This window comes from Apaloderma vittatum, unplaced genomic scaffold, assembly GCF_000703405.1.
Source record: "Apaloderma vittatum isolate BGI_N311 unplaced genomic scaffold, ASM70340v1 Scaffold21359, whole genome shotgun sequence".
Classification (NCBI taxonomy): Eukaryota; Metazoa; Chordata; class Aves; order Trogoniformes; family Trogonidae; genus Apaloderma; species Apaloderma vittatum.
In genome coordinates this window covers 1-11,207 of record NW_009736074.1, presented here as the reverse complement: position 1 = coordinate 11,207, position 11,207 = coordinate 1, and the positions used below count along the sequence as shown (strand labels likewise).

At 47.6% G+C, this 11,207-nt stretch overlaps 1 protein-coding gene across 1 annotated transcript; it reads right to left on the bottom strand.

The window, feature by feature from the left end:
- Window positions 1-4,847: 4,847 nt before the first annotated feature.
- GRSF1 (G-rich RNA sequence binding factor 1) lies at window positions 4,848-11,162 on the bottom strand (the record flags this gene model as incomplete). The annotated part of the gene is made up of 7 exons (XM_009876842.1): window positions 4,848-4,991; window positions 5,635-5,759; window positions 5,919-6,079; window positions 8,025-8,154; window positions 9,551-9,691; window positions 9,997-10,152; window positions 11,028-11,162. Coding segments are annotated over 7 exons (992 nt in total), but the record flags the coding sequence as incomplete, so codon positions are not given.
- Between the last annotated feature and the right edge of the window lie 45 nt (window positions 11,163-11,207).

The following is an 11,207-nucleotide window of genomic DNA, read 5'->3' as shown; positions in this document are numbered from 1 at the left end:
TACACAGTCAATGGGATGGTGCAACACTTGTGTTGTGTCCCACCTCCTGGGATTTTCTGCATGTTAGCTCTTTTTCGCAGTGAAAAACATGTTTTACTTGCTGCCTTGTTGCTGGGCTGGCAGCCTTGACCTCAGCCTGGAAATGGAGCTGTGTGGTCCTTGGTTCCCGCAGCCGTGCTGGGATTCCCTGCTTGCCCCGTGGTGCAGCCAGTGCCGCTGTCAATCATCCTGCACGTGCCCAGAGGTGCTGTCAATCATCCTGCACATGCCCAGAGGTGCTGTGCAGCTACACGGTGTGTTGAGAATAGAGAGGGATTAAAGACACAAGCGTGTGAAATCTTCCTCCCTGTTGTAGGATGCAGATCAGCCACAGCACTCTGATACAGGTGCCACGTAAAGCAGCGTGTAATGTCTTGTTTTCTACTTGGGGTTTAGGAACAGCTGTTGGGCCCTGGGAATGCTGAGATCTGTCAGCTCTGCCGGGAGGAAAGCAGCCGAAGCAAAAAAAAGGTAACTCCCAGGACTTGTGTTGTCATCTCTGTCCTTTTGCCAGAGGAAAGGGCTGCTTCATTGCCTCGTCCCGGTCCTGTTACACGTAGGAACTCGGTGTAGGATTTCCAGTCTTTCCCATTCCTTTGCTTTTTTGTTGAGAAAACGTGTGAGTTCAAAGCAAATGCCACAGCTTGGATACTTTTCCAAATGCACATACACATTTCAATACTCAGGCAAGGCTTGTTGTTCCAGTGCATTTATATGGCTCTAAAATACACACGTGAGCCTCTGCAGACAAAATGCTCTAGTGGCCTGAGTCGGTCACAACGCAGATGGTTCGTGATTGGTAACTCTTGCCTTCTGTACTACAAGGCTTCCTCTACTCTCATTTGACTTAAGGAGCTTTGCTATGAACTGCTCCTCAGCCCAGGAGCAAACTTAGGGTCTTGAGAGGGGAGTTGTGGAGCATCTTTCTCTAACCTGGCAGAGGGTTTGAGTTGACTGAAAGTTAATGAGAGAAAACTCGTGTTGTTTTTGTCTTAAGCATCTCCTTAATTTGTCTCCTTTCCTGCATTCCAGAACATCTGCAAGAACTGTGGCGGCATCTTCTGTGAAGCCTGTTCAGCGAATGAGCTGCCCCTCCCGTCTAGTATTAACCCCGAGCGCGTTTGCAATCCCTGCCACAAGCAGCTCATCCAGCAATATTCCACCAGTCCCTTGTAGGGGACGGGTCACAGAGAGGTGACCAAAAAATGGTTGTAGCTCATGATGGTTTCTGGAGTTGTTCGGGGGGAATGCGAAGACCCTTGCCTGTGTTCTTAGGAGGGCGGGGGGAAGCAGCTTTGTGGTGTTTACAGTCTCTTGTGACTAAAACAACAGTCTGAGCCTTCCCTGTACAAAAACCTTCCTGCTCTCAGAGCTGAGCTCGTGCTGGGGAGATCTGCTTTGGAGGTTGTCTCGCAAAGCGTCCCTGAGGTGTGCCTGAGCGGCCGCGGGGCACAGCGAGAACAGAGAGCCCCTGCCCAAAACCCCTTGTGCTTGTGCACGCCTGGCTGCGCCTGCAGGCCGGCACCGTTCTTGGCCTCAGGCGCGTGAAAGCGCGCTGCTGCCGAGCAACGGCTCACTGAAAGCAGAACGGGAGTGGTTTTAATCCTCATGTCTGGCTGCACTTGAAATACAATCTCCCCTTCCCCAGTTGCCTCTGACAATCCGGCTCAGCCGTGCTACGTCAGTGCCAGGCCTGAGAGGCCAGGTAAGATGCCCATAAACACTTTCTTTTTCTCTAGGTTCATTGTTTGGTCTCAATCCTCGGGCCGGGGGCTTGCTCTGCAGTATTGCTGCTTGCTGTCAGTATTGGAAAGTCAAGCAAAGCTGTGAAAGTTCTCCTTTGGTATTTTTAGAGGCTGGGGCGATCAGAGGGGGTTTTGAGGCGTGCACGATGCGAGAACTGGTGACCTGCACTGATCTGGCACGGAGGTGCCCGTAAGGCTTCTCCAACCTTCCCCTCAGAGACCCTCACTGTGACTTAATGACTGCACAATGGTGGCCAAAGCTAAAGGTGTCACCGTTTTTGTTATTTTGGTGTAGAAAACTGGAGGAACTGGATTCCCAACTGCTTAGATACCAAATCATCATCCTGACGCGAGGTTATGGCTGCTTCGATCCACGTCTGCCCCCTTGTGCACGTGAAAAAGTCATTGTAGTAAACCTGGCATTTCACCCTTTTTTGGTTAGATCAAAATGAAAATGGGGTGGAATTGGAATGCTTCTCACCTTCTAGAAGTTCTGATTTGAAACACAGTTTAGAGAGGTTTCACAGTTCACGCTACATCGTTCTTTGTTGATCTTACCTCGTGGGATTTTTGTTTTACTCCGAAAGCGGTGGATGCCTCCTTGTGAGGCACACAGCATGGCCTAGAGTAGAGTTCGACCTGTTTTACACTGGAAGCCTGCTTCAGTCTGTAAGACCACAGAATGTTTTGCAGTCCAAAGAGAACAGATGTATTTATATGTGACAAATGCGTTCGGTTTTGTACAAGTTTTACCAGGGGTTAGTGGCTTAATTCCTCAGAGGGGATTTTCTGTTGATTAGACTGATTGGAACCACATTAAGAAGCATGTCAGAGCTGAGGTTATTTAGGTGTTTGGTGCTAGTTTGTTTTGGAGTTACTCGTTCTAGTTCCTTCTAGGCCTCAGCATGTTCAGATGCTCAAGTTCTCCAACTCCTCTTAGCACCGTTAAGAGCTGGAGCACTTCGCCAGGGGGCAGTTTTGAATAGTTTTTCTTTTTCTGCCTTTTTTTTTTTTCCCCCCATCGTGGTAGTTACCAGATGCATTTCCTTGCTGCTCTTCCTTCAGGTAGGTAAGCAGTTGTAAAGAGTGTTGAAATACGAAAAGACGAACTCAAGTGTGGGCACGCTGCCCCCACAGGGCGAGACATCAGAGGTGAATGGAGAAGACACTGAATTTCGTGTTCATTTCAAGCTCCTGCACCCACACCCAGTGTGACTTCTCCCAAGGAGAAAGTGAGACCCAAGCCGAGACCAAGTCTCATGTGAGAGGAAGGCAGGCCCTTAATGTAAATTATTTTCAGGCTGGTAAGGTCAGAGCGAGACTGATCTCGCTCTTCCCTGGTGCCTCAGGCTCGGTGGAATGTCTCTTGGTACCTGCTGTCGCGCTTTGTGATGTTGCAAATGCTCAAGGCGCGTTTGCTCTGTACTGCTTGTAATGCTCCAGGGCGGGGTGACACCCTGTTGTTTGGGCTGGGGGGAGTGGAGGCAGTTTTTTTCCTGATGTTCATTTTGTTCCACACAATAATAAAAACTTGCTCATCCGTATCCTGCATCCTGAATGATCTTTTCTTTTGTTCACTTTTGGCTACGTGCTGTTTCGCAACTGGTAGTGGATGACAGGTGCTTACACAGATCTTGGAGGCCTGGTGAAGAGGAATGAAGTACAGGCTACACTACCCAGTGCTGACTTCTGCCTGTGAGGATTTTACATCACTCTGGTTTTGTTAATTAAGAATACTGGTGTTTTATTAATGTTTTGTACAGCGTGATGCAGCTGAAGACTAGAACTCCAGCATTTGCTGTTCTTCCAATACAGCTGCTTCTGCAACAGACTGTCCACAGTATGTCAACACAATTTATTACATGCTTTTACACAAGGCTAAATGAGGTTTTATACAATTTACCGTTGTTATTGAGCAGCGACACTCCCAGTCAGTCTTAAGGCTCATCCCCCCGGAATGTGTTCACTTTGGCCTGAAAGGAAAGGAAGAGCAAAAGGAAAAATTATCCCTGTGTTTTAGTCTAAATTACTGTCTCCAGTCATATTCTGTGATGTTGGGGAGCAGCGAACCTCAGCTCTCCCCATGAGCATTTTCCCAAGGGAGTTCATGGAAGCATTGCACGTTGGCCAGAGCCAACTAAAGGTCACAGGAAAAGTTTTTCCTGAGGGTAATGTCGTGCCTTTTATTTGTAGAGGTGGGAAACCCCTCTCTGGCAGCAGGAGGGCTGTCCTGTTACAACGTATGACTTGAGGGAGGCCACCTCCCACACACAGCTGGCAATTTTTGTCCCGTAAAATCCCCCTCAGGCTTGACACTGTGACAAATATTACGATCTATTTGCATTGAAAATGTTTAGCCATGTTTCCTATTCCATCCCAGGGAACACAACCCATCAGAACCTTGAATCAATTCCCCTAGTGGAGTTTTAAAGGGAGGAGGATAAACAACAAAAGCTCTCTCGCACACTCCAGCCGGCCTCAGCTGTGAAAGGACGAGTTGCTGTGTAGCTGGGCCGTGTCCAGGCAGCGCAGCCACCTCTGCCAGGTCAGGCTGCAACATGAGGAAGGAGCTGCTGCCTCCTCCCCACAGGACTTTGATCCCGGGGTATCTGGATTCGCAGCCTGCAGGGTCTGACCTCAGATCAGCTGTCTGTGGTGACTCTCCAGCCGCTCTCCATGGCAGCCTCTGAGCTAGTTGAAGTCCAAAGTATTAGAACCAGGAAGCCTGAGGCCCACGTTGCTAAAAAACCGAACGTCAGAGAAACACGCGCTTACCAAACCTGAGCCCGTGCCACTGTCACTAGCAGTTTTCTTTTGCCTTCGGGTGTTCATTCAGGAATAATTCAATGGCGCTGCACTCTGGGGAACAATTTGAGAGAGACAATCCGTGTTCAGTGTCACTTCAATGTGTTGTATTTTCTTTTTTTTGTGTTTTGTGCAAAACCAATGTCATATTAGAGGGTAAGCTGGAAAACTACATTTCAACTGATGCTGTCGCACAGGGTGTTAGCAGCAGCTTGACAAGCTGGGCTAAACTCCCCGCGGAGTGCGATGCCCTACACTTCACTTACGCAGCTGTGACCCGTCCTTCGCCATTGCGGCGGCGGCGTCCTCATGGCTCTCAAAATGCACATCCGCTTCTCCGGTGGCGTCTCCTTGGGAGTCGTATTCCACCGTGATCCTTGTGGGCTTCAGTGGAGCAAAAAACTGAGAAGGAGGGAAACAAACGGGAGAATTTGGTGAGAAAGAAACAACAGAACAGTAACGCACTGTGTCACAGAGAAACCTGATGTTTTTATGCGTAAGAGCTGTCAGCTGGGGTGAGGTCTGAGCTCCTGAGTAGCAAAAGTCTCCTAATTCCTGACAGGGGCAAAAATCCTCACACAGCTCACATTCATTCAAGTCACTAAGTGAGCTACAGTCACTCTCTGATGCTGTACACTAGTAATAAGTAAAATTGATATTTTGAAGTAAAATTGAAATTTAGACGATTCTAAAGCTCGTTTTTGTACTATCAGCGACGCCGAAGCCCAGTTACACTGATGAACAGCCACCTGAGTCACAGTGGCAGATGTTAACGACAGTGAAGCAAGCTTTAATCCCTTCTTATTTATGGAGGTGAGTGAAACGCTGTTGTGCCTGTGAGGCCACGGCCACCCTGGGGAGGGAGCCTGCAACCCTCAGCAAGGTCAGGTTTCCAAGGACATTCAGCCTGAGGCCAGACAGCACTGAGGACTAACACAGACACACATAAATTAAAAAACTGAAGTCACTTCATCTGTACCAATTAATCAATGGTTCACATTTGTAAGGACAATTGAATTTCATTCACAGTTTTACCGTTCCTCACATTTATAATGTCTTGGGCACTGGCTTGGGTAGGAAAACCCCTCATGTGGACAAAATGCAGCGGTGACGAGACATTCCTGGATTCTGAAACATTCCTGGAGCTTTCTGTTCCTTCCCTGCAGAATTCTGTGGAATTAAGGAAAAAAAACCAAACCAACCCATCATTAATGCTGGTGATGACCACCTCCCTCACATGAAAACGGCAGCCACAGCGGGCTGTGCTCACGGCACACCTTCATAAAATGAAGGGCCTTCAAAGAACACGCATGACAGGGATAGACTCACTATTTTCTGTTTCAGCATCGGCACCTCCTGCATTGCTCAATCTTCTTTCTTCATAAATAGATTCCTGTTCTTTTCTCACTTTGGGGTAGGTCACCATCTGCCTGTCATAAGGCATGTGCTTTTGCATATGATGTTTTCTGCTTAGGTACACTTCTATGTATCTAGAATTCAAAGGAAAAGATGACATCACACCTCTGGCACCTCCACTAAGAACCTGAGAAAGTACCTTCAGGACTTTCTCCTTATCTCAGCCTTGCTCACGCACGGGGCTTGAGAGCCACAGAACAGCAAGCAACAGTTCCTGCACTTCCCAATTTCTACAAACCCCAAATTAAAACCCCACCTGAGCCCAAAAGAGATTACCAAAGGAGGCAGACACAGAGGATGCACAAGATTTTGTTCCACTTGCGTGGAGTCCTAAGATTTTTTTACTTACGGTTATGGAACTGAGGGGATAAAACCCAACAGGGTGTAAGTGCAAGTTGTGGGCGTGATACATCAAGACATACACTACATTGAGGGACTCTTATGAAGATCCCACTTACACCACACAAAGAGAGGAAAAAAAACCCCACCACATTCCCCTGTACCTGCAGGTTTATTCTCAGTAGAAAATTATAATGCCTTGAGCTTCTAGCTGCCCAGCCCGGAACCCCTGAACTCGGAGCTGCCTGTGCTCGTTATTTCAGAGAGGTGGCGGCAGTACCAGCGTGGCCTCACCCAGATGTAAGGAGCAGTGAAACTGGTGATCCCCATGGCACGGAAGGAGTAATGTGATGAAAAGGGTAATACGGACAACCCAGGGAGGAGGCCTTCCTCCCTCCTGGAGGACAGCAGCCAGAGTAAGGGAAGTCACCCCACATAAAGGCCAACGGAACGGACAGCTCAACCCCATGCACCTACGCTTGGGCCCGTGGGGTGCTCAAGGGCACTTCTGGATAAAACGGACAGGCCGGGAAGGATGACTGAGCACAGGCTGACAGAGGGTTTGGAAAGGTGGCTCATGGCACAGAAACACGGCTGCACGAGCTCAGGGGGGCGAATCGGATCAGCTGTTGTTCAACTGTGACAAAAGAAAAATTCGTGGTAAACTGAGAGTTAGTTAATCTCTCCTGGTGAGCAGGGCGGGCTGTTAGTTAATTACTGGGCACACCTACAGAACAGCTGTTTTCTTTTAATATGGGTGGGGGAGACAAGCATGAAATGCAGAGCAGGAGGAAGGAGTAAGGAAATAAAAGACAGGAAGTAGGAAGCAGGTGGGGAAAGTGGTCAGAGCTGGAGGGGTGTTTTGGAGGGGAACCCTCAAATATGGTTTCTTGAGGAAGAAGAGCTCTGGTGGATGTGGCCACTGGAGGAGCTGAGAGTTGCCTGCTGTGGGCCAGTAGCCAATGTGGTATCGGCAAGCCGAGGGCGAGAGGTAATTTGTGCTTTGCACTGTGTCCTTGTTGTGTGGAGACCCTGGCTGTGCCTAGTGCTGGGCTGAGAGGAAGGGTGAAGGTTGCCAAAACTGCAGAAAGCACCAGGAACACGGGTGGAGGTTTGGCAGGGGGAAAGTTCTGCAGAGGGCCTGAGATCTCGGTGCACTTGTGACCAGGCAGGTTGTGTGTACCCAGTGTTACTTGCTCTCAGTGCTACGCTGAATTTGCCTGAGGAAGCAAATGCCTTCAGGAATACTTAAGAGAAACTGAGAGGTTCCCCAATTCCCCCAAATGATTAAGTGCTGAAAAAAAGTGTCCCTGGAGTGCAGAGAAGCCCACAAAAAACTTTTTTGTTTGTTTGTTTTTGTCAAAGTTTTAAAGGAGACATTGGCAGAGGAGGCAACAGTTGGGTTACACAACTATCATAACCTACCTGGTTTTAGCCATGATGCTAGTTTGACACTACTATGAGAGAAACTTAACAATGATTTGTATTGGCATCTTCATCTGAACTCTGAGCTCTAGGCTTTAAAGGTAACAAAGGCAAAAGCTTCCTGAACAATAATAATTACACAGGAAGCATGGGATGGCTGACGATCAGCTGTTCGACCTGGGCAGAAGCAAGCTGTGTCACACAGTAAGCTTCAGCCAGGCTGCCCCACCCTCCCAAACCCAGCCAAGCACCTACCGGCTGCCCATGTATTCTCGGTGCTGTAACAAGGCCTTCGCTGCCATTTCAGGGACTGCAAACTGCACAAAAGCTTCTCCTGTTCTTCTTTCTCCCCGGTAAATAAAAACTATGTCTGTTATTCTCAAACCTATGCAAGGGAAGAGAGAAAAAGGCGTTTTACCCAGGTAGGAACTCGTTCCATAGCACAGGGAGAAATCTTTTTCCTCTTCTTTTTGGTGGTTTTTGTTTGTTTTTTTTCATAAGCTACTTGGCCAGTTAAACAGTTCTGAAACAACGGCTCATGCTGGCCTACATGCCTTTCTTTCCAACTCCAATTTATTTGCTTTGTCTAAGTTAGTTTTCACAGAAGGCTGAATTACCAATCATGTGTTGAGTTGGGGCTTCAAGTAACTATGAAAATAAGAAGTCAATCCAAGTTCTAGATAACAAGGACATCCAGGCCATAAATACTCCCTGACCTGTCATATTATAGTATTTCTTTCCCATCTCATTTAAAACCCAGTCTGAATTCACTGAATTTAACCTTTTGGGCTGTTCCAGTATTTTCTCGGGGGGCCTGTAATCCGGGAAGTAGCTCTATCTGACATGAAAGAGAATACACACTGGGCGGGGCTCAGCTATTAGTTTTTGGTTTGTTTTTTCAAGAATGCTTTTGAGTATGTCTTTGCACCCTGTTACTTTCCTGAACTCCTGAGAAAATGGAAATACTTGCTCCACAATGCTGCTCTAGTTATCTTGTGGTGGTAACTGTGCTACTAGATGGCTTCAAACACAGCAAACTGCTGGTTCTCAGTTGAGAAATTTACTAATGGTGGCCTTTGCTTTTGGTTTTTTTGAGCCTTAGTAACACTAGCCTTGAGCTACAGGGCTGTGTGCTTGCCTTGGTGGAGCGGAACAAGCTGTGGGAAAGAATTGCTGCTGGTTTAGTTTACAAACTTTACCTCAAGTCCGTTTATTTTGCAAAACCTACAAGGGCTTCTTTCCTAACGAAGGCAGGCAGCAGCACCTGGATTGCTGTAGCCCTGGGTGTGGGACACGAGGGTGTGTGTGCAAAAACAGTTGTTCAGCTGAGAACTGATGTAATGAGCCAGTCATAAAAAACCTCTAACTGCTCTTAATAGCTTTAAGTGGCATCTGTGATGATGACACAGCTGTGATACCCATGCTGCTCTCTCTTGTAGTGTTGCTATCACATTTTTGTTTCTCTTAACTTTGCCATATTACGCACTGCTGGTAGCCCAATTGCAAGTGATGGGATCTAGCTTTATCTTTTTCCTTCCCCTGACCCCCCCCGAAAAGGTGCAAAAAGTCAAGGGTGCAAGAAAACCTCACAGCTAAAAGCTTGCTGAGTAAGCCTTAGTTAGTGCCAGCTGTGGGGGGACAGCAACTCCTTAGACCCTTTAAGGTGTTAAAGGCTGCAAGTACTTTTGCTTTCCTCACCCAGAGGAACAGCAGTGTAGTTCAGCATCCACGTGGGCAATGAAATCTCTTGTACTGTAAGAGCACGGAATAGGCTGAATTACCTGAAAAAAAATTCATGATATCCTCCTCAGTGGAGCTGAATGGAAGGCCTCTGAGTAGTACAACTCCATCGTTTATGGCTTGCGACTCATCCCGCAGGTTTTGTAGTAAGCCCTCGACATCACTGTCGTGCACTTCAAAAACTGCAGGGAATACAGGCACAAAACAGGTTTTCCCTCATGTTACTCAGAAGGTGGTGCTCCACAGGCATCTTTTCAAGGCAGCTTTCACCCCCCAGGAAACTTCACTGTGTTTCTAACACACATCCCATACTGTAAGGTCCTGCAATGGTGCCCTTGGCTGCACAAGCCACTTGGCTGTTCCAGCCTTTTTGACTTAATGGTGGCTTGTTGGCCACCATGCTGCGCTTCCCCAAGCTGCCCTCTTTTATTCTCTTTATCGCGAGGTTTTTTTTCCCCAGAGTTAAGTTGTGCTGCTTCAAACCCACCTTTCACGTAGCGTGGGCCCATGTACCTCAGGTGCTTTTCCAAGGCTCTCTGGACGTCTGCTTTGGACTCCAGCTCAATCAAGGCATCCCCTCTGCGTCTCCCATCCCTGTTTAAGAGGAAGTGTATGCCGTTCTCACGGTTTCGAATTCTACAGTCTAGAAATCAAGGAACACACGATACAGAAACATACGCAGCTGGATCAAACATGGGAGTCTTCTGGTCACAGGTGAAAACCAAATATTCTGTGTAGTGCTGTCCCCCCTCAGCAGTGCAAAGACTGTCTTGAAACAAAGGATAGGAAACTACTTCTAACCTAAACTTGAATCCACAATGCTTACCGCAGGGAAGGCAACTATTTGACATCCATGAGGTTCCACAGCTCTATAGCTGGAGAATATATGTTAATGTTTCTAAATTTGTTTCGGAGTTATGTGAAATCAGTAACAAATGCTGTAGCGTTTCAGCCTCGATAGCTTTGCCTGGTCTATGTTTCTTTCCCCACAGACTTTAAATTGACTTAATTTAGTTTGGCAGGTTATTAAATGGTTTAAAAACTTGTCTCTGACCATCTAGTCCACTCTGGAAGGACGCATCACAGTATTGCAGTATGGAGGGCCCAGCCCTTCAGAGCTATGCACGAGCCTATCAGTTTGGATCAGAGGGCATCTAAACTAGTAAGTAAAAACCTCTCAGTTTGTTTAAAAGTGGGGAGTTGGGAAAAAGCCAATGGCTTTTAAATGGCTTTTAAGGAACTGGTTTTGTATTGGATTGCCTTTATTGAGGAATCACTAAGGACGGAGAGGCTTGCTCCACTACATATAAAATGCCATAAGGATGAGTTTCTGGTTATTGTCTAGCAGTTTGAAGTTGATGATATGTTTTGTCTGGGTAAATGATGAATAATTTTGCAACAAGAGCAAAACCTTCTCTTCCTCTGGCTAACTGTGTCTGAGTTTTCTTTCAAGCAATCACCAACCGCCAGGTTCAGTATTGCCACAGCGCAGTTAGGCAGCAAAACGACCTCCCGTACTATCGAAAAAGGTGAGCACGTCTTCCTCGGTGCAGGAGAAGGGGAACCCTTGCGCTCTGATGAGGAAGACGTCGCTGTCGGCCTTGGGCGACTCGTTCTCCGGCTCCGAGAGCTGCCCTTCCCGGGACGGCGCATCTGTAACCTGCCCACGGCAAGAAATGGACTCAGAGCCACGCAAAG